This window comes from Pezoporus wallicus, unplaced genomic scaffold, assembly GCF_028554395.1.
Source record: "Pezoporus wallicus isolate ANWC-B61680 ecotype Strahan unplaced genomic scaffold, APGP_CSIRO_Pwel_v1 contig_4264, whole genome shotgun sequence".
In the NCBI taxonomy this organism is placed as follows: Eukaryota; Metazoa; Chordata; class Aves; order Psittaciformes; family Psittacidae; genus Pezoporus; species Pezoporus wallicus.
Window position 1 is genome coordinate 27346 of NW_026637102.1, and position 20534 is coordinate 47879.

The following is a 20534-nucleotide window of genomic DNA, read 5'->3' on the forward strand; positions in this document are numbered from 1 at the left end:
CCATACTCAAGCACTGCTGCTAGCAGGTGCACCAACGTCACCTCTGTGCAGAATTAAGGCACAAATAATTGAATTAATTTTACCTTTAAATTTTTTCAAAGTCATGGCAAATATTCTATAGGAAGTTGGGTTTTAGCTATGGTCTAACAGCTTTGTTTCTTTTAATGAAAAAGCTTGTGTATTTGTTCAAAAAAGGGAACTAAATTGAACTTTCACACTCTATTCAACTCGAAGTGTTCACATAATACTCATCTTTTGTTTCTTCACTGCAATTCCTCATGGGATCAGGCATGCGAGGGAAAGGAGTGAGTACCTGTAGACATGCACAGCCCTTAGAGGAACTGCCCAGTGGGATTCACATGCTCAGGGTATGACCTGTCAAAAAGCTCACCCTGGAGTCTTGGTATGATAAAGATCCCCACTAGCACCACACACACTATGCTGAACATAATAGCTCTGCAGTTTGTATGTGGCACAAGATTCACAAACCTCATTTTTGTTTCTAATAATCTGAGACTGACGCAAGTGCCTTTGGCTGGAGAGGAAAAATTATGCTGAATGCTACCCACAGATGTTCTCTGATCACACTCCATGCATCAGCAAAATGTTATTTCGTTGTTTTGTAAAAGATCAGTGAAGTATGGACAAAGCCAAGGGATGTGCTCAGAGTGTTCAGTCTACTGACAGTAAGAGACCTGTGGGTATTCCAGGTAGTGTATTCCAGGAAAACAGTCACAGGGATTTCTCGAGGCTTTAAGGTATGGTAATAGATCTGGCTATGGTAGGTGATCACGGATGCTCTGAGCTTTCAAAGCCCAAGTTTTTAAAGTTACTGTTCCAAACTTGATCAACATAAACCTGAACAGCATATTGAAAAACAAACTGACCCACCCAAACTCCAGCCTGACCTACCAATTAAGGAATACCCACTTGGTAATCAACAGGAACTATCACTTTTCAAGGGAAACAAATGCTTTGTTGTCCCCCCCCAAGAACCGAGTTAAACATTTGTACACAGAACGCACAAGTACATAGGTCTGGTTGCACAATGGAGAAAATCAACACAGCCATTCTTGTAACACTCAGTATATACACAAGTCTATCATGCCAAACCCTGTATTATTATTATCAAAAGAAAGCTTTTAAGTATTTACAAGTATTTAACTGCAGAACCTCCTGTGCTTTTAAATAAAAAACTCTTTAAATTTCATTCACTATACTTCATCTATTCCTGACAAATCAAGATTATTGCAACAGAGAGCAATGTGATGAATTGAATTCCTTTTTAAAATAGCAGTTTGATGTCCTACATTAATAACCACCTTATTAGCAGTAAGTCCCATAAAGAGCCAAAGAAGACAAGTCACTACACTTAAGCAGGGCTCGTTGCTTTAATAGTTCTACACGTAGGGCAACCACATTTTTAGATTTTCCCTGGAACAGGAGGGACACACTTCTGCTGTACATGTAGTTGAAACAGCCTGTGTACTTCTGTCATACAAATTTAACCTTCAACCCTGTACTAATGTGATGGGTACAATAAACCCAGTACATGACTGCACCTCTATGACAAGTCCTTTAGTAACCACAACAGAGATATAAGTTTGACATGTAACTGGTATTCCCCAGTGATAATCCCAGATCTTTATCAAAATGCTAATCTAATTATCAAGTGAAAATACTTCAGAGATTTTGAATTTTTGCAAATTTTGCTCCCACTGCAGCCCAAACTACTGCTATTCCCCAGTTACCTGCATAAACCTTTTTTTAAAAGTGGCATTTAAGCTTTCCTAATTGGAGATTTGACAAGGAGGAAGGCCCTAGGCTTTCTTCATTAACACCATGAATACTTTAGCTAAGAATATGGAAGGGATTTGTTTTCCCCCGTATCTCACATGATGCACAGCATCGAATAGTGTATGCAAAATGACACTTGCCCACCTCCTTCCAGCCAGAAAAAACACTTCAGAGTACAACTTCTGCAGAGATCCTTCACAAGGCCGTTAAGGCTGTTAACAGAACTAACAGCAGTGTAAGTATTGCAGAAAGCATTAAACTGCTTGAAGGAAGTAATATAATAATAGCAATAACTCTAGTACTACATAGAAGTCTTTTACCTTGTTATGTAGATAATGTCTGTTTTGCCACAGGGCACCTGTCTCGCTGTACAGAATGTGCTAACACCTGCAAGATAATCAGGAGCATTTAGCAAATACAACCATGCTCTGTAGGACCCAACTCCATTTCTTGCAGCTGTGGACAAAATCAAGGCCAAAATTACAGAAAGTCTCAGGTGAATGCTGTCCTGAGGAAAATAACTCTAGCCCTGCTCTGCCAATGGGTTCCGAACATGACATTTAACCAAACATTCAACACCCCTCCTGAACCTCCCAACACTTCCTAATGTTCCAAGACAGTAAGAAATATGACTTGCTGATACTGCAGAAACTTTTGCAGTAACATGAAGTAATTGCCACAGCAGTTTTAGTCAACAATAACTGCACTTCAAAGATAAAGGACATCCAAGCTCTCTAGTACATCCTAAATTAGGCACCAAAAATTGGCAAGTGTCCAATAACTATGACTTGGATTCTGTCTCAGACCCTCCTATCTACAGGATCAGAATATTACTCATCTTTCCGATTAATATGGTTTGGTGTGAGGTGTCCCTGCCCATGGCAGGGGGATTGGAACTTGATGATCTTAAGGTCCTTTCCAACCCTAACTATTCTATGATTCTATGATTCTAATATTGGTGAAAAGTCCAATACAGCAATAATCTGAGAAAGTCCCATAGCAAAATTAAATACATATATACAGTGCTGGGTTTAGATCATACAGACTAAATTAGGACCTGCACAATTAAGCATTAAAAAAAACCCTCAGTGAACATCATCAACTGTACACTGAATGAAGCAAGAGTCCCATAGAAAAAAAACCCAGCTCCTGACTGCGTAAAACACAAGAATAAAACCCAGACGAGAGCTTTACATCAGCCACATCTCAAGTTTGAAATATCTGCCTTTGTAATCTTGGTGTTTCACAATTTAAAAACAGTGTTTCAATATTACCTGGTAAAATGAGGAATAATACTTTATTTTCACTCCTTTTCTTTCTTCCATGTATTGTAAGTAAGATTAAGCTGCTTAAATATTTGTTCTTTTCTTGTTTTTCACAAGAGGGAGAATTTCCCAACCAGATAACAAATGCTGGAAAAGATGGAGTATGGGCTGCATACAAAGATATTACTAGAGGTGACACTGCACGAGAAAGCTGTAAAAACACAGTGTTAAGGAAAAGAGAATTATTTTCACTGTACCAACCACTTTGTATGTTATCCACATCTCCTGCCAGCACAGAAACTGCAGGTTTTATACAATTTATTACAACAAATTAATTTCTCTGCTTTTCAATTGAGATCTTGGTATCCTAGCTGTACTCTTGATTTAATATATGCAAAAGTTACTCTCCAATTGAAGAAATATGCATGATGCAAGCATCCATACACATCAACCAACAAAGGTTTTCATTTGAGTTTTTTATTATAGCTTGAATTTTTTCACTGCATTTAAAAATCTAAAAAAAATAAATATTTGTTTCACAGCTGCAAGTCACATATGCATTAACACCACAAAGTCTGGAATTTAATCAGAGAAGGAAAGTCAAATCCAAAAGTGTCCAGCTAAGCACAATCGTCTCAGGGCAATTATACTAAAAATAAAATCTTAAGAAAAGGGAAGGGGGGTGTTAAAGAGTTATTTCAAATGCATTTTTCTGGAAAAAAGTGAAAATTCTATTAGAAACCATAAACTACGCTTTCAGCATTTAAAAATAAATGTTTAACCTCTTGACAGCAACGACTGTCTGGTGCATCTTTTTCTTTTAAGGTTTATTCTTGACACATGGCTGCAGAGGTTTCAAATGATAAATCAACCTCTTGTAACTGTGTCCACTTAATTACAGAATCAGTCCTTAAAAATAAAACGGTGTATTAAGTCAGTTTGTCCATCCACATACTGAAAATGCCATTGTATGCAGTTTTTTTTATCGACACTAAGTGACTCCTTCATGGATTGTACATTGTGAAGATGACTGTCCCTTAAACAATCACTTTTGGTATTAAGGTTCTTAAAACAAATCAGAAAAATATATATCTTCAGAAATCAGAGTAGTCACTTTTTTTTCCTGTTAAAAGCCATAAAATAAGCTCATATTCAATTACAAGCAATAGAAACCATAATGCTATTGGAACATAATTATTTTATCACAAAAAATTTATTATTTACAAAATGAAAAGTTACCAAGTGAATTTATCAGGGAAAAAGTTAAATGTTCTTACTAGGTGATTTGAAAAACTTAAGCAAGTCTCTCATGCACTCACACGCCAAATTGTTTGCATAAGGAGAAATGTTAATTCATGTTAGTGAAACTTGACTCCCATTCACAATATTCTTGTTTTTATTGTAAGATGGCAAAACCCACATGGTTCTGTACAAGAAGGCATGTATTAAGACAGTTCCTCATTTTTGTTAATGTGTTTTGGCTCCCATGAATATCCGTACCACTGAACATTTTCTCAAATAATCAGTTATATTATCAACTCAATCATTTAATCCACTGAACTTACCACCACAAGAAAGACACAAAGAGTTAGTTTAATGATCCCACGTTACACAGAACTCTCATTTCTGAAGTTATACTAAACTGAAACCTTCGTAGTGATCTATAGCCTGGATCAATTTAGACTTCAGGGTTTCTTTATCTGTGTATTTTGGAAGATCAAGAAGATTAAAGCAAGTGTGAGCTACCGGAAGATAATCTTCTCCACCTCCTGTTGGCTGGATGACTAGCTTAAGACACTTCATTCCAAGAATTGGAATACGATCACTGCCTGTCAGAAACACTGCCAAGAAAAAATAAACAATATCTTGAAAGTAGTTTAAGATGGTCTCTGTCATATCTACTCTTCCAATCACTGTTTGCATTTTTTTAATTATTCCAACAAGGGTTAGCTTTTCACATTGAAGTTGTTCTACTAAGTTTGAAAACCATGGAATAATTATTTAACCCCATCTCTAGCTCACACATGGACTCTTAACTGTAACACAACAGGTGATATATAAAGGAAAACAATTTTAACATAGGAAACCAGTCTTAGGAAAAAGAAAAAAAAAACTAAAAACTAAAACCAAACCACAAAAAACCCAAACCAAACAAAAAAAGAAAAAAGGCAAAAAAAAGGCACCCAAGAACCACGACAAAAAAGAGAAAACAGGAGGTTCTTCATACATTAGACTTTGTTATTTAAAATCCACTAGCTAAACCTTTATTGAGCACTGGCACATATCCTGTAAATACATGGAATTAGTTTGTACAATATGAAGTTTATCTGAATTCAAAACTAATCTATGATCTATTCTCAACAATGCTCATTCACAGGAAGCTTCAATAACTTTCTCTTCCCTGCACTTCTGTGCTCGTATCAGTACCATGATGTATTAATAACCAGCTATGGCTCCAAAATTCAACTTGCGTGTAATGAAAGAAAAATAATGAAGAATGTGAATCTTAGCTCAAAAAAAGAGAAAAGAATTCCTAGTCACAACATAGATGACACCAGCAGTTTAGGTTGCTGGGGTTTTAGGTGATTTGGGGTTTGTTTGTTTTTTTTTTTGTTTGATTTTGGAGGGATTTGGGAGGGGGGGCAGACGTTTGATTTTGTTTTCGTTCTTGCATTCAATGCTGTTCCGGTATACTGTGATCTTGTAAATTCCCACCACCCAGAATTACTCAGGGCAACCCCAGCAAAATCAGAAACAAGCTCATAATCAATTTCCTCTGCTTTTTTTTTTTTCTTCCAAATAAAACTGATCACATTACAGACAGATATGGATGTCTGCCCTCTCATCAGGCCTTATCAGGCCTAAAATCACAGTGCTCCTGTTCAGTTAGCAACTTCTGCAAAGTAGTTTCAAATACTTACGCAAAAACTGTTTTTTCTTCTCCAAAGACAGCTCATGAAAAACCTCCCAGAATATTTTAATTGTAGGATGGTCTGCCCAGTATTCTCCTTTGTATTCTGTATTCTAAAATGAGCAGGAAATTGGGTTATTGTTTGCATGCAGAATTAGTGGGATAATCTGACATTAAAGTAGAATAAATGTGGTTTGTGTAAAGGGATACTGCAAGTGACATTGTTTTTCTTCAGCTGCTCACTCTGACTTCAACTACACAGACAGATGCAGGTTCTCCAAAGCATATTCAATCCAAATAAAGTAGAGACAAAGTTTGACAGTGAGTTTTGGCAATCAAGAATATTTACTTGTATAAACTATATGCGTTTTTTTCACTTCCCCCTTCTAATGTAACACATTATCTAGAGCTACAATTTAGTTCTGTGGATCTTTCTTCTTCTAAGTCTGATTTCCTTCAGAAATTAGATGGACAAACTTTAAGCAGGAAGGTAAAAATGATATTTTAGTGTCTTCATTCACTGACATGTAAAAAAAAAAAAAAGAAAGGGGGGGAGGAAAATTTCCTTACTCATGCAGTCAATCCAGTCAAAGCTGGAAGTCATATTAATGAAAACAGAACTCAAAAGAACACATTTTATTCTTTTCCAGATGCAAAAGCATGTGAAACAAATACCTAACCATGGTTCTTACCTTCTCCAACTCTTTCCAATCATAATTTGTGTTCCCAATCACCATTGCCTGCAACTCGCTGGGCTGAAAGAGCTGAAGAACTTTACCTCCACATACTTTGTGGAAGCCTGCATGGAATGCATCGAACAAGGAAGCCACAGATTTATTGAAGATGTAATCTACATATGCATCTACAAAATCCTGCCTGTACAGAGAAGAAAAAATAAATTTTGTTGAAGGAGAAGGGGAAAAAAAAAAATGCATGTGTCACCCTTCTACCAATAAAACAGGAGCCACCTCTGTATAGAACACAGCATAGGAAGTGAAGCAAAAAGGACCATATTACATGATCTTCTTCACGTTACAGCCATCATGAAGATATAAATAAAAATGACACAAATGTATTTACCCACCACGCCCTCTAACACCCACCATGCACTCTAACAAAGAGTCCATAATGTGCAACAGCAAAATAGTAACTTTTAGTGTTATTTCAGGCACTGTAACCATTTTTCTCATTTGTATGCATTGCAGTGAAATCGGACTGAATGGCAACAAGCTTAAAGGCTTGAATTACATGCAGCATCCTGAAACTGACTAGTCAAGCTCTGCTGTATTTTAAAAAGTTAATTTGCACTAAAAATGCAAATCAACTTCAAACAGACATTTGAATCCTCTACTGCAGAAAGATCAGTTAATTACCTTTTAATCAATCCTAGTTAACATTGTAAGTTTCTACACTGGCAGAGTGACTTCAGTTATAGATTAGTTACCCTACCAAAAACTCATTCTTTGTGGAAACCCAAAGTATTTGAACAACATCCACAGTACTCGAATAAGCATCACCAACAATTAAAAAAAAAATAATTATCTGAACACATTTTGATGATACATCTATTAAAATGGTTGAACTGAAAATACTGAAGATGAACTGAGGGAGTGGTGAATCACAGTCCTTCTCTTCCAGGGCTCAATGAAACACCGATTTTATGTGCACCATGTAATTAGCAGAGACGTAGGTAACTTAGTATTATACTAACCCTGGAAGAAAAGGCTGATCCAGAGATAATTCATAGTAATAAACTAATTGCTAGTATTTTTAAAAATGAATTCAAGCATCATGGAATATTTGGATTTTCAGAAATTCTTCACTGGTCCCAGACAGCAGATGACAGTGCTGCATACATTACATGGACACGTTGGAAATTTTCTTGTAATTCAACTCCGATTTTACTGCCACTTGGTGACAGACCACCAGACCAACACCAGGGAATTTCAAAACTATCATGTTGAAGCACCACAAAATGATATATCCCCAGCTTTACGGCAAGGATTTTAAAAAACCACCCATACAAACACACCCCACCCCCACCCCCCAAAACTCTTTCCTCTAAAAGGAGGAAAGTTACAAAAAAAAAAATGAGCCAGTTATAAAAAAATGCTACCAAAAATTTGCCCTCTAGGAACATGCCTAGAGGTACATTTCCTCCCTCGTTCCTACCATGCATAACTTAGATGCATTCTGTTCTCAGAGTATGCTCTTGCCATTTGACTCTCCCTTTACTGTGGGAGAAGTAAAAGCACAGAGAATTCACCAAGATTAAAGGACAGGAATATGAGAGGATTGACAGAGAGAGATATGAAAATGGTAGTATTCTGCAAAAAAAGGGACAAACCACCAGATTTATACATGTATATATATATATATATGTATAAGAATCCCACCTCTCACACACTCTTCCAACAATAGCACTAGATAACAATTTATCTGCTCTATAAATGGGACACTTCTCTGAAATAATATTTCATATATGAATAGATACCACACACTTGTAGTTTGCATACTAATAAATAATTGCACCAAGGTTGAATTTTCAAACATTACGCACTAAATTCCAATTACATTCCTGCAGAATCATGACTATTTTTAATCTTAGAAAATGAAGATCATGTAGTCAAAATGGACCATAAAGAGCTTCAAAATATTTCTAAGCTCAAAGTGAAAAAGAAGTATTACACATTCTGAGTAAAATTAGATAGCCTCTCCACAACTGACAAAACCTTAAATAAAGAATCAGTGACACTTTCCACTAGACCAGGTTGCTCCAAGTCCCATTCGAGCCTGGCCTTGAACACTCAAGGGATAAGGTATCCACAACCTCTCTGGGCAACCTGTTGCAGTGTCAATACAATACAACAGCTATTTTAACAATACAAATGAGAACAGCTTGGCAAAAAACTAAAGTAGCTTTGCCTCCAACATTAGAGTAACAGCTTGGTACAGGATACTTATTGCAGTCCAGTTACGTTCCCAACACAGAGAGCAACACTGAACTACCCTGTAACCCATAAAACTCACCTATTTTGTTTGACTACAGGAACATCAGCACCATTAGGAACAAGCTCTTTAATTTCTGTTGTACCAAAATTTTCCACAGTGATCTATTTAAAACAAACAAGAACAGTACAAATTGTATTTACTGCATACTGTACTTCTTCCCACCACTTAGCTAATAGCACAATGAACAGCAGGCACATGCTAAAATTCATGCAAATCAGCAGCTGATGCTTTTGCTCAAACACTCCATCAGAGGCAGTTCTAACAGATGGTGATAGATAATACTTCTGATGAGCTTGATCAGAAACATTTCAAGAACTTTGTAAAACTTACAGTAAAATTAAGACAAAATGCTTCTTCTATGTCATCCTCTGGATAGTCCAGTAACTGTTGCATTCCCCTGCAAAACAAATTACAAATTACTTGTATCAGTGGAAAGAAAGATTAACTTCTTGTTCTGAAGCATTCTTTATGCTTTTATAATTCAAGTAAAAAAAATATAATAAAATCTTTCTACTGTTACTTTATTAGCCCATTAACTTGCACTTTGTAGTGTTATTTCCTTTTAATTAATGCCTAAAACATAAAGGTATGAATTTCAAATATTATTTTACCCTAAAATTACTGTAGGATAATAAAACAGAAAACACAAATATTAAACCCAAGCATTTAGAAGCAGGTGTTTAACAACAGCATGCATCCTTTCTCAAATGACACGCTGTTTATCCTGTTGGTGTGAAAATAACACATTCTCTTTATGCTCTTGAAAGAAAATGCTGAATTAAAAATTAATTCCTATTAATACTCATTTTTCTTTTTCACTTACCTGCCAACATCTGGCATTAATTCTTTTAAGTCATCCAGGGATGGTTTCTTATTCAAAAGCTTTTTGTACAAAGCCAAAGGGAAATGAAGGTCTATTATAGTAAAATTATATATTGCTAGCCCACAGACAACACCAATCAAATGAAACAAGTCACTGTCTTCAAAGGTCTAAGAACAGAAAACAGACAAGATGGTTTAAAATAAAGAGGTTATTTTAATCTTATAGAGTGCAGGAAAAAAAAAAAGTGTAAAGTGCAGTATAATCTGAGTGAGTTTAATTTATATTTTCTTTAACTCTGTATGCAGACATAAGTATTGGGGAAAACAGCCTAAAGCTTTAACCAGCTGAGAGACACTGAAACCTAAGGAAACATAACTCTGGCTTTGCCAGTGACTTATTACTGCACTATTCAGTCTTAAATATGCATAAATTTTTACAAAAAACAATTTCTGTGAGAAAGAGCTGACTATTGACTCCTTTGGAGTTCATAGCCACGGTTTAAAACACATCTGTGGAAATGTTAACATTCAGGTATTTGTGATATAGCTACCCTAGTGAGTGCTTTTATTTGAAAGAGGAATGAAAACTTCTGGGAAAGTATGACTAGATGACTACCTACAAAATGAACCCATAAATGTGACTGAACACTGACCTGTTCAACATCCACTTCAAGAGTTTATCTCTGCCAGTTTCATTTATACTGATCCTGTTCTTGGAATTGATTTACTCTATCTGGCACTTCTTCCTACAAAACTTGCCTGTGTTAGGGACAACTGGTAAGGACTAAGTGAGGAACAGGGAAAACAGAAGGGAAAAGTTTTGATCTAACAATATGTCCTAGGTTCAGCAGCAGCAGTCATTTTTCTCCTTCTGGTGCAGTGCTCTGTTTTTGACTTTCAGCCTGGGAACAACACTGATAACACCGATGTTTTTAGTTGTTGCTAAGTAATGTTTACTCCAACCAAGGACTTCCTGAGTCTCATGCTCTGCCAGGGAGGAGGGGAAGCCGGGAGGAAGCAGAGGTAGGACACCTGACCCAAACCAGTCAAAGAGGTATTCCATACCAGAGCACATCATGCCTAGTATATAAATTGGAGGGAGTTACCCGGAAGGGCAAGATCACTGCTCGAGTCAGGCTGCATATTGGTTGGAGGGTGGTGAGTGATTGTATTCTCTCCCCTTGTTATTTCTCTTATCATTACTATTATTGGTGGCAGCAGTAGTGGTTTTGTCTTATACATTAGTTACTGGACTGTTCTTATCTCAACCCATGGGAGTTACATTCTTTCAATTCTCCTCTCCATCCCTCCAGGAGAGGGGAGGAGGAAGAACTGGGGGAGTGAGTGAGGGGCTGTGTGGTTCTGAGTTGCCAGCTGGGCTTGAACCACAACACAATGACAAAAATGAACATTTTTTTGAGATGACTGCAGCTTCTCCTCTTGAAATAAAACTATCATAAACTACTATTGTTCATTCATTATAAATGTAAATATTGTAAGTCAAAAGAAAATTAATGACCACAGATCTCACCCTACCTGATCAGAGAACCAGATCAGTCTGGACTCTTCATAATACCTGAACATTCCATATTTGGGATCAAGCAACTCCCTCATGATGAGCAAAAAAAATTCTTTCCGAACACCTCCAGCATCAACAGCTTCTTCCCCTACAAAAATAACCTGAAATACACAATTCAGTTAGCACTGAATTAAAAACACATTGTGAAACAAGAATTGTCCAAAAATAGTCTCAGTTACTAGCATGGCAGTGAAAGACACTTTAAGCAATATGTGCTGATAATACCTTGAGTGGCTTCTTGTAGTCTACGTTTTTTGTTTTCCTTAGGACTTCCACAGCATCTCCTACAATATTGTCTCTCCGTACCATTAATATCAAGCATGGGTTGACAGATTCAAATACTGGCAGAAAAAGAGAAGACAAATTCTGCCTGTGAGCCTGATCAACAGCCATCTGGGAGGAAAACAAAGTGGAAGTGTCAGTAGGTAAGATAAGATTCCTGTCAACATTAGATAGCCATCAGTGTGGTCTTAAGAAGTGCAGAAGACATGAATGGGACTAGCTATTGTGAAAGCTAATGAGTTTGCCCAAATTTTCTTTATATTCCTTTTATCTAAGGAAATGTTTCTTGTCAGAAAACTTTTTTCCTTTACCCATTAGCCTCATCATTGCTAATATTCAGGAAGTCTTAGCAAATGCTCAGGGAACTCTTAGAATACAGGTTTGGACATTCCAGTCAAAATACTGTTTGGTAAGAAAAGGAAGAAAAAACCACTGGACTTCATCTAATGAAGAATAAGCTGTTTAACATAAATCTGACATTAAAACATCCATTAAAAGCTAATTCACAGAATGAAAAGTGATTGCTCATCTATTTAATTTGTATTTTAATTTTTGTATTACATGCTCAAAAACTAAACACTACTGCAAATGTTCTGAACACAACCTAGGGCTCTTGAAAGTTTGTGTGTTTTAACACTATGTAATTGCTTGTAGGAAAAAACAGTGTGAACATTTCCCTGAATTCAAACATTTGTGTTAACCATAGGCATAATAAACTATGTTTATTATGAACTACAAAACCAAGCTAGCACTTTTCCTAATGAGCTCATTACTTGTGCATGACTTTTCTATTTCATTTCAGACTCAGAACAATAAGTTTTATTATGTTAAACATTATAAACATGGGGGGAAGGAATGCTGCTCTTACTGCTGTTACTTTTGCAGTGGCCTCCCTTCATTCCTCCTTTAAGAATATGATTTATTATACCTTTACAGCAGCTGAACAGATATGGATTATATAGACACAAAAAATTCCAAACATTGAACAAAAGAATAGCTCACCACTGCTTTCAGCTCTACCAATAAAATCATAAAAACACATACTCTCAGCTACTTTAGGGTTGTCTAGTGCATCTACCTCTAGACAATAGATATGGATCAAGATATAGAATTATTTGTATAAAGTATCTCTAGGAAAGTCTCTAGTTGAAACAGAAGTGAACAAATTAGAAGTAACATATAATTACATTTAACAGGAAAAGAGCCAAAAAACTATCGTAAACTGCAAGATTAGGGAACCTACTCCAACTGTCCCAAGTAGATGCTAGATTTTCATGATAAATTTCTTTTCAATTGCCTTGCAGACACTGATCAGACTTCAGAGTTTAGCAGCACCCTGAGGGTGGTTATGACAGATGAAAAAAGAAATCAGGTGTGCACTAGATATTCACGTGGTTCCAACATATTGCTGATACTAACTAATCTTAAGAACAGCAATAGCTCCTAAATCCCATCAAGAGAAGAAATTAAAATTAACTGTAACTGGCTGCTGCCTCTAGCAAGACAGGCAGACTTCCAGGTCCAGGCTGTACATATATATACAATTTAAAGTCTGCACATATGGAAGGTGGGGTTGGTTTTTTTTTTTTGGTTGGGGGTGATGGCTGGGTTTTTTTTGTAGGTTGGTGGTTTGTTTGCCTTTAGTGTTGTTGTTTACTTTTTTTTTTTTTTACACATGTACTATGGGTTGTTAACACCTCAAAAAAAGCTCTCTCATTCATGAAAGAAAAAGAAGTTCCTTAGAAAATCATGCAATTAATAAACAATCTTGAGATCTCAAACCCACAAAGCCACTAGCTTCTATCATGTACACACCCCAAGATTAAAACTAGTTCCATCGTTCTTAGGCAGAAGAGATTACAGAGAGTTCAAACAAAGAAAAGCACCAAACAAAACCCACCAACACCAGGAACATCCCAAAGCCCCCAACTAGCTAACTAATATTCACAATATTAAAAACTGAGACTCTTACCTGCATCTGTATGACTGCATCTGTTTGTAGGAGAGTTGTCTTTGCCTGGGCATCAAATACAAATGGGTATGTGCAAATTGTAACAGGAATATCCGTTAACTACAATGAAAAGAACTGCGTCATATCTCTGCTTATTTAAAAAACACAATTATAGTTAAAGAAGCCATTAAAATGGTTTAGATTTTACTACAAAGAGAAAAAAAATCTTTACTCATCATCAATGAAAGACAAAAGCATCTTAGGAAAATTAGGTAGATTTTCAAATATTTAATACTTCAGCTAACAAAACAAAAACCAACCCACACACAAACACCACACTCACTTGATACATATTAATTTCAGAACTTTTATCACAGCTAGTGGGTATTACCAAAGTAGTCCTTGTTTTCAAATGCTGCTCTACATTTACAGTACAAAGAATTACATATTTTTGCTCCACAAAAACATTTTCAGATTACAGTTGTGCTAACCAAGAGCTTTACACCCAACAGAACACACAAGACAAACCTTGACATTCGTATTTCTGATTTCCTTATATTTTGCAAAAGAAATCAGACTGCAACCAATCTTACCTCAGTTAATCCATGGTTGACATCCTATGACAGCATTTGCACAAAGGTAGCAATAATTAAGATGAAAAAGCAGCATTAGTGTCTGCATTAATTATTCATCTCTGATGTAGAAATAAATATATTTATCTACAGGTTCCCCCCAAGAGAAAGTTTACCGAGAAGTATCAACCATAAACATTCTAATTAATCTATGAAATACAACCATGCCTTTTTGACACCTTATGTATCAGCCCTCAGAAAAAAGACCAATGAAGTATCGTGTTTTCTTGGATGCAAAAAGTAAAGATTTTAAATGTTTACTTCCATACACTAATAAATTACATTTGCATTTATCTACGTGTACTCTGTCTCAGATGACTATAGTATGTCAACTGAAATGCAAAATATCTTGAATGAGTAAAAATTTAAAACCAAAAAGGAACCCCATCACTTTACCATGAAGTCTGAAGAATTATTTTGGTCTATAATGTATAAGAAAACAAATTGACTCTTGAAATTTGAGACAGGCCAATATATATCATTGGGACTGTGTGGAGACTTCCACAACAAGCCGAGAAACTAAGTTATCCATCTGGTGCTGTACCCTCCTTATCCTCCACTGAAAGCTAAGTTTGTTTCTACCTAGCAGGCAGAGAACAAACAGAATAAAAAGTCATGACAAACTAATACTTTTTAAATTTGACTATATATACAAGACTAACAAGTCAAATATCTAGGCATCCATGGCTCGGAGAAAGAGATGGCCAGAATACTTTCTATCTGTATCCTTAATTCCTCCAAGAAACATCAGATTTGATTATCAAACTCATCACAGATTTATGCAATTTTGCACTCCTATTGTATATACCATTATTCATTTCTAATTCAAATGGTTTTTTTCTCAGTTCCTTTAAGCTGTATCTCAAGAATACCTCTTCAAATCAATAGTTCCATCATTTCATTCCTTTGTTTCCCCCCTTCCCCCCCTTTTCTCTTGTTGAAAGAATAAGAGGGTTTTTTTTTCCAAGTTTCTCTCTGAGAATACTCTGAATACTTCTCAGATTCTCTTTTCTTCTATATTTTACCCTCCACATTTTAATTAAGGAACTAAGCAAACAGTTTTGCCTCAAGTAATGACAGTAAAAATTAGACCAGCAAATGAAATGTTGATTTATTATTACTGTTTCAATAGGCAAGTAGGGTTTCTTATAATTTTAAAAGCAAGAACACAGGAAACTAGCTGATATGAAGGGAGAATAAGGCCATCAAAACCATCTAGGAAGGAGATCTGACTAAGGCCATGGAATTATTTTTTTCCAGTCCTATCATAAATCAGAGTAATGTTTTCTGCTAAACTTGAAACTACAGAAATAAATGACAAAATTATGATTAAAAGGAAATTTAGTACCTAGTATTTTCACAGTAATGTCAAGTTCAGTCTTCAGATTTAAATAACAAATGGTGCTTAAAACTTCCATTATAAGGCAGTTTTCCAGTTCTCATTTTCCCATATTCAGTATTTTCTTCCCCAATTATGACATGCAATTTGAGTTTGTTTACATTCACTTAAAGCACAAAGACCATTATTTTTAAATTCCACAACTTCTGTACCCTTCATTGGCATATGCTTCTCTGTTCCAAATATACAGCCTGCCTCTAATTCTAAGGCCCTGCAATGCTTATCCATAGCTTCTACATCTCATTTAGTGTACCACCCCTCTTAGCTATCAACACCAGTTTATATCACACACTGGTTATGTCTTCAGACAACTCTGACTGAAACAAATGTCTGTCATGACTGCCAATACTGACTCATTATTTCTTTACACTCCCCAATCTTCCTGATGCTGTTACTTTACAATTTTAATTCTTTGGGAGATGGCATCACTTGCTTTGTACTCATAAAATACAGCAAAAGTAGGTTTCCCATGATGAACACCTTCCAGGTACTGCTGCAAAAAAATTAAACTTATGTGGCTAGAGAAAGCATATTAGCTTTCTCAATATTCTTCCAAAGCGTAAGTCAAAGAACTGTGTGGCAAATTCCTATCCAACTCACTAATTCTCTGTACAGGCATTAATTTAATCCCACTTATCACTCTTCTGTTTACAGATCCAGGAATTAATTATCTCTGTTCTTGTTATACTCACAGTAGAAAACTATGTTAATATCATGGCTTAACCCCAGCAGCAACTAAGCACCACAGAGCCACTCACTCACTCACTCCCCCAGCTAGGATGTCTGTCTAGTTATTCATCTCCTGTGAGTCCCTATTATGCTTGTGGACTTAGTTTTCCAAGATAGTTTCAGCTTTCTCAATAACAGAACCTATCTTACACAGCAATTCAGATTACCAGGGTGTTTTGCTATCATGAATTATCATTTTCCTAACTTTTTTGACATGGCAAGTCTCAAGTAACAGCATTCTAAATCACTTTTTAATTGAACACGTTGATCAGTGTCAGTACCAAGAATAATGCCCTACAAGAAGCATGCCTATTTAGCAATTCTTTCTTTGCTAGTACCTGACATGAGTCTGTCCAGCATCAGTGATCTGTGAAGAAAAAAAACAGACTTCTCTAAAGGGGAAAAAAACAAAACAAAATACGGGGGAAACACTTACAAAAAACCCCAAACAAAACCTAACACAACTTACCATTCCAAATACCTGCTGCTGGACCCAGTTGACATAGTCATTTCTAATATCTATCAAATCTTGTATCTCATGAATGTAAAATCGGTCATACTGTATAACTTGTCCTCTTTCATTTACCTAAGAAGTGCAGTTTGTTATTAGTGCTTTGTATAACAGTTTTGAAAAGAACATTTTTCATGTTTTTCAAGAATTTGATACACCAACCACAGACACAGCTACTAAAAAACTTACAGAAAAAACAACAGTGCCTACCAAAATGCAGAGAACAGTGTTAAAGACAAGGATACATTGATTGTTCAAAATATCAAAGAAAAGACGCAAAGAAAAGTATATTAACAGAGCACACAATACCACACAACATAGTGCTGTGAGGCACCTGAACAGGCTGTCCAAATAAGTGGTGAATGCTCTATCTCTGACAGTGTTCAAGGCCAGACTGGATGGGGCCTTGAGCAACATGGTCTAATGGAAGGTGTCCCTGCCCATAGCAGTGGGGTTGGAACTACATGATCTTAAGGTCCTTTCCAACCCTGACTATTCTAGGATTCTGTGATTCTATGACACTTTGAAGCATCATATGATCTCACAGAAACAGTGATGAATATACATATTCACATATATAATGGATAAAAGTACTTGTTCCTGTATTTGCACAAGTTTAAGAACTTTGATTCAAGAACTCTACACTTAATTACAGTACGAATACTATCTTTATTACTGTGACCAGAGGTACAGTTTCCATTTAAAAACATTAAGCTTAGAAAGAGAAGTGGAAAAATAGCTTTATAGAAAGGTTTGTCTCTACACTGTAATTTCAATCCAGAAGTATCGACACTTAGTACTAACACATGCTTCTTTTCCCAAGTCCTGTTAAGCACTGTTAACTGCCAAAACAGCAAGATCACCAGTTCTGCCTTTATAATCAGATAACCTAAGCCTACTTTTCTCAAGCATCGTTCCTCCCATTCCCCACCACCACCCAAAACGCCAGATACTAAATATGTGAAACACACCAGATACATCACCCCATTTTTATCTCTCTAGTCCATACCAGCTAATTGTTAAGATTGGAAGAATATAAACAGTTTTGCAGCAGGGTAGTACAAAGTTAACTATTTCTATGTTCTTTTTAGCATTATAAATACAAAATTACAAAATAAACTACAGAGGGAAAAATATAAGGGGTGCAAGGGGAAACCTCAGCAGCCATTAGACAATCGCTCTGATGTGCACAGTCTGGTTACTCCAAATTATTTTTATTTTTGGTCAAAGTTCACAAATTCATTCGTTTTCATGAATGAAGTTACAATACTAACAAATTGAATAAACAAATCAGAAAATAAACGTTTGTCTTGGTAATACTGTGCACATCTTTCTTGTTCAAAATATAGTTTGCTCTTATCTTCCATTTCTCATCTTGCTATTATTTCAACTTTAAGTGGCAATTCTTTCCAACATATCCTCACAAATGTAATTGGCTGGGTCAGTCTGTGTTCCCAAGAAAATAGGTAATTCCATCACCATGTCACATTGGAAGCCAGAATTCCAACGGCTCATAGGTCCAGATGGAAGAACGATAAATATCTCTGTAGATGCAAGTCTAAGTACTTAAAACTCTTTAGTAAATTAACTTGTTTAAACAACTACACAGCAAACGCTGACAAAAACAAACAGATAAGTAATTGGTTAAAACTGATGTAAACATACTCTGTGCAGTATTTCCAGAACTCTGAAAGCTGTGTGTAGAAAATTGGTGAGTATTCTTCTTTCAGAAGCTGGAATGCCCATCTTGCACAATTTCAAAAGGTGGACTACAACATCCTTGTAGAGTTCTACTATCTTGAGGAACAAGGGAGGTTCAAGTACAGACCACCAATTTTCTGTAAACAAATGGTGAACATACAAACTCAGTACTTGCCATTACGACACTATGTTATGCTGTCCTTTTAACTAAAAACCATGTTTTGCTAGAAAGCACCCTTGTACATTACCTTAACACAGTAACAAGTAACACAGCAAGACTGGTGCAGACTTTAAGCAGCAAACTCCTCTGTATAAATAATGAAACCTCTATTCAAACACTCCACTGTTATACATCAACTCTTTAAAGTTTGGTCATCTTGAGTACATGACAGTATCATGAAGTAACATCTGACATAAAAGCAGATGGCTCAAACTGTGAAACACTGACTTAAGCATATAGTCCTGAGAGCAATGGAAAGCCATGGAAAAGAATCCACAGTTCAAAGGCATTACCCGTTTGCTTTTCTTTACAGCAGCCAAGCTCTTTATCCTCACAAAAAAACTACTGAAAAACACAAGAAATCGGTTACAAGGCAAAAAAAAAAAAAAACACTGAGGAAGAAGGAAGTACCCTCTCCAACAGGTATCAATTAAAAAGAATTTTTAATTGATATTTTCTTACTATTCTTAAACCTCAATTCTTTAAGCAGAATTTCAGGTGAGAGGAGTCACACTAAGGTGTTAGGATATAGTTAAAACAACTTAGGATCACTGAGAAAACATGAAGCATCAAAACAAGCACTGTAGTCAAAACAAAGATGTAACATCTGCTCTGTAAGACTTCTGTAAATTGCTTAGAGCTTGTTAGCTGTTTGACCACATAATTTTCACTTTAAAGTGCAAATCGCATATTAAATTCACTGAACTACACAGTTTAATTCCTCCCAGATGGGATCAGTCCAAAAATTACACCACCAGATGAATTCATATGGATGGCCAGTTAACTCACCCAGAAGGAAAACAATAGGTGTTAACTTACATACCAAGCAATGTTAACCCTTAACTTTCTCATTGGGGAATTCTACACGGCTGTAAATACACAGCAGGTGTTGCTGAGACCATGTCTTCCCTGATGGAATTTCTGTACGGCTTTTTTTTCCTGGAGATCCTTAATTTTAACAGTAAAGAATTCATTTTCTTACCAAGAACTTTCAGAGGAGCTTTTTCTAGGTTCAGAATAGCTGTCCCAAAAGGAATAGCTAATGTTGTGAAATTGTTTGCATCACTCATCAGTGGGCATTCTGGTAGAGTGAGATACAGCCTCAAAGCTTCAACATCTGGTAAGGAGCTGGTCAATTTGGGAATAAGATTCTTTTCCAAACTAGCTGCCACCTATAGCACATAATAAAGTTCTGTTTAACGCAACTGTGAATTTAAACAGATGCCCACTTATAAATAATAATCAAGAAAACAATCATCAAGAGTTTAAGTTAACTACTATACATTTAGAAAGTAGACAGTATATTAAATAATATGCTGATGTGCTACCTGTCAACACAATACAGTTTTACATATTTGCAGTTGATATATTATTGAGCAATGAAAGTTATTAAAAAGATGAGAGCAAGCATAATTATGGTATTTTTTGACAGATGTAATACAGAAAGCTAATCCCAAACCTAAGGAAAACATGCAGCACAAACCTGTTGTGATATATGAGAGTGGTCAGGCTGTATAAGTTTGTGAAATAGTAGTCTAGCAGCATTCATATCAACCCCTGAGAATTTAGTGCTGGTTTTGTAATGATCATCATTGCTGCAAGGGAAGAAAAAAAATCCAGAGAAAAAGACTGAAACCTATATTCTCAGCAACTTAAGAATTTTCCTCACCTTGAATTTTTAGCCCTACTATGCAATTAAAACATGAGGTCACAGTATCAGACT

The 20534-nt window shown here is 36.0% G+C and overlaps 1 protein-coding gene across 6 annotated transcripts in view; it reads right to left on the reverse strand.

Moving 5' to 3' along the window:
• Positions 1-3523: 3523 nt before the first annotated feature.
• Positions 3524-20534, reverse strand: part of HERC4 (HECT and RLD domain containing E3 ubiquitin protein ligase 4) — a 37623-nt gene continuing 20612 nt past the window's right edge. For 4 of the 6 annotated variants that reach the window (XM_057403230.1, XM_057403229.1, XM_057403228.1 and 1 more), the window contains exons 13-26: positions 20295-20406; positions 19794-19983; positions 18556-18728; positions 16849-16965; positions 14213-14236; positions 13641-13739; positions 11612-11779; positions 11344-11487; positions 9809-9975; positions 9316-9382; positions 9004-9086; positions 6666-6849; positions 5984-6086; positions 3524-4903 (exon numbers count right to left, since the gene is read on the reverse strand). In XM_057403230.1, the coding sequence (XP_057259213.1) occupies positions 4695-4903; positions 5984-6086; positions 6666-6849; positions 9004-9086; positions 9316-9382; positions 9809-9975; positions 11344-11487; positions 11612-11779; positions 13641-13739; positions 14213-14236; positions 16849-16965; positions 18556-18728; positions 19794-19983; positions 20295-20406 (1840 nt within the window). In that variant the 3' untranslated portion in view covers positions 3524-4694. Of the gene's footprint in view, positions 4904-5983; positions 6087-6665; positions 6850-9003; positions 9087-9315; positions 9383-9804; positions 9976-11343; positions 11488-11611; positions 11780-13640; positions 13740-14212; positions 14237-16848; positions 16966-18555; positions 18729-19793; positions 19984-20294; positions 20407-20534 lie in introns of those variants that run through there. The other 2 variants (XM_057403233.1, XM_057403234.1) reach the window with 2 other exon arrangements.